Source organism: Wasmannia auropunctata, unplaced genomic scaffold, assembly GCF_000956235.1.
Source record: "Wasmannia auropunctata unplaced genomic scaffold, wasmannia.A_1.0 LD336053.1, whole genome shotgun sequence".
Lineage (NCBI taxonomy): Eukaryota > Metazoa > Arthropoda > Insecta > Hymenoptera > Formicidae > Wasmannia > Wasmannia auropunctata.
In genome coordinates, this window is record NW_012026837.1 from 6,907,488 (window position 1) to 6,909,639 (window position 2,152).

The 2,152-nt window shown below is 34.8% G+C and overlaps 1 protein-coding gene across 1 annotated transcript; it reads right to left on the bottom strand.

Moving 5' to 3' along the window:
* Nucleotides 1-340: 340 nt before the first annotated feature.
* On the bottom strand, nucleotides 341-1,237 carry LOC105451269. Its single transcript, XM_011691635.1, has 3 exons — nucleotides 1,111-1,237; nucleotides 646-913; nucleotides 341-560 (listed from the first exon to the last, which is right to left on the bottom strand). Exons 2-3 carry the CDS (start codon nucleotides 887-889, stop codon nucleotides 415-417), a joined length of 390 nt encoding a protein of 129 aa, XP_011689937.1. The 5' UTR covers nucleotides 890-913; nucleotides 1,111-1,237; the 3' UTR covers nucleotides 341-414.
* Between the last annotated feature and the right edge of the window lie 915 nt (nucleotides 1,238-2,152).

Below are 2,152 nucleotides of genomic sequence, written 5' to 3' on the forward strand. Positions count from 1 at the left end.
CGTTACATTTTTCTCCTTACTTCCTATATTCTCCACCACTAATTTTCGCTGTTTCTCTTCCTGCCTCGTTCTGCTTACCTTTCCCGCTCTTTCCGAGCCATCGGTATCCCTACCCGCCATAACCTCACTTCCCCTGTCCTCTTAATCTTTCTCTATCTCACGTTTTTCCTCCTCCCTACCTTTGCCTTTATCTCCTCCGCTTCTCCGTCTTTTCTCCTCTCCGAATCCTACCCACACTTACTTTCTCTTCTCCTTAATCTCTAAATATCTTATTCTACACTACGCACTCGCTCACGCTGCACACGCTCTCATTCACGCCACTTAACCAAGTCCCACATTATACTTATAATATTACATTAATGTATTTACAGATATAAAACTACCTTCGTCTTTTGATAACGTCGTCCAAAAAAGTTAACTGAGAATAAAATGGAAATTTACGGCAATTAGAAGCCGCACTTCCACTTTTAGACTGATTTTCCATTTCTTTTTTTCATGATTATACTGTTCTCTTAATGAAGTACATCTTTTTTGGCAATAATCTGGTGTATAAAAATCACCTGTAATATATAAGTTTAATAATAAATTAATAAAAACAAGTGCAATAATTAAAAATAAGTTAGAAAAATTCTAATAAAAAGTTACCACAATTTGTTTCAATCATTGTTTTAGATATTTCGTTCCAAGCATTTTGTTTCATTAATGTATCCTTAAAATTTTGATTCTGTTTGTCATATAGAAATGGTCGTTCTCTGTATAAAGCAATTAGAAACTCATCACCACTTTTTTCGTTAAAAATCAGATTTTCTGATTCATTGGAAAAACTTAATTCGATATTTTGTGAAATATCAGTATCACTCGTACCGCAATAATTCTGATGATCCGACATTTTATATAAATTTTCAACAGCAGTCTAAAAAACATTATAATTAATTTAAATTAATATTAAAATTAAGCAGACAAAAGATTTTTTAAGTAATCTTATACAAATGAGAATAAAGAAATATTGTAGTTAACCTAACATAAAAAAAGGTTATCATTACTTATTTAACCAAAACTACAAACACATAAATGGATCAATACGACAGATTTTATCAAAATCTTATTTACTTTCACGGCAATTAAACTGGATTATTCTTCAGTTGTTTGAAATAATTAAATTATTTTCTTCTCGCTATAACCGCTGTGTAAGCCGATTCGCGTAGCGTCGCATTAATTCTGCTGCTACGCCATACGTCAAACCTTGTGCGTTGTTTTACGTCTACGACTTACGTCTAGTCATAAGCATTACACCATGCTTGTGCTATGGCCCTAAACACGCGCGCCGAGCGTGTTACGTGAGGGCAATCCCCTCTCCGCAGCCCTCGCCAAAGCCCATCGGCGGGGGTACATAACATGGTGGAAAGATTACATGGTGTGCTCAAAACTTCGAAACCATGCCCCTTTTTCGCGTCGAGGTACCGTTCAGTACCTAGGCCTGCCAACTGTGAAAAATTAAATGTTTGATGCTGCTAAGTTACCACGACTGATTTGAATGCGTCTTTGTCACACTTTACTATATGTGCATTGTGTTCTTTTCTCGGTAAAAATTCACAGTAGGAGCACGTGTTCGAGTTATTAAACAGGTTAGGAGTAACGCGGGTCAATATAAGGATACCTGGGGGATTCCGCTCTAGACCGTTGTACGGGACGGACCAGCCCCCTGACACTCGTAGTTCCTAGTGGTTACTTAATGTCCGCGTGGCGCTGGCAACATTAGGTCCGGCCATATATATATGTATATAATATCTATCCTTGTTTGACATACGGTGCACGAAGAAGCAAATATAAAATATCACGAATATCACCAATACCGATACGGCCGTTATTTTCATATCGCATATATAGCACAATGCAACATTTTTACATAGTAAAATAAAAAGAAAGGAAAATATATACAAAGTACACGCATTTTTATATAAAATTTATTTTAATTAGTATAATTATATTATCTTTTAATATTATTTAAGTCTTGTAAAACTTCGCATTTTTTTTAACTTGTTGATTTAAATGTTTTTTTTCTGTGTTTATTTTATGAGCATATTGTCTCATACGTAAAAGAATATAAAATTCGATGATTTGTGCTAATATCTTATCATTGCTGTCTCTTATA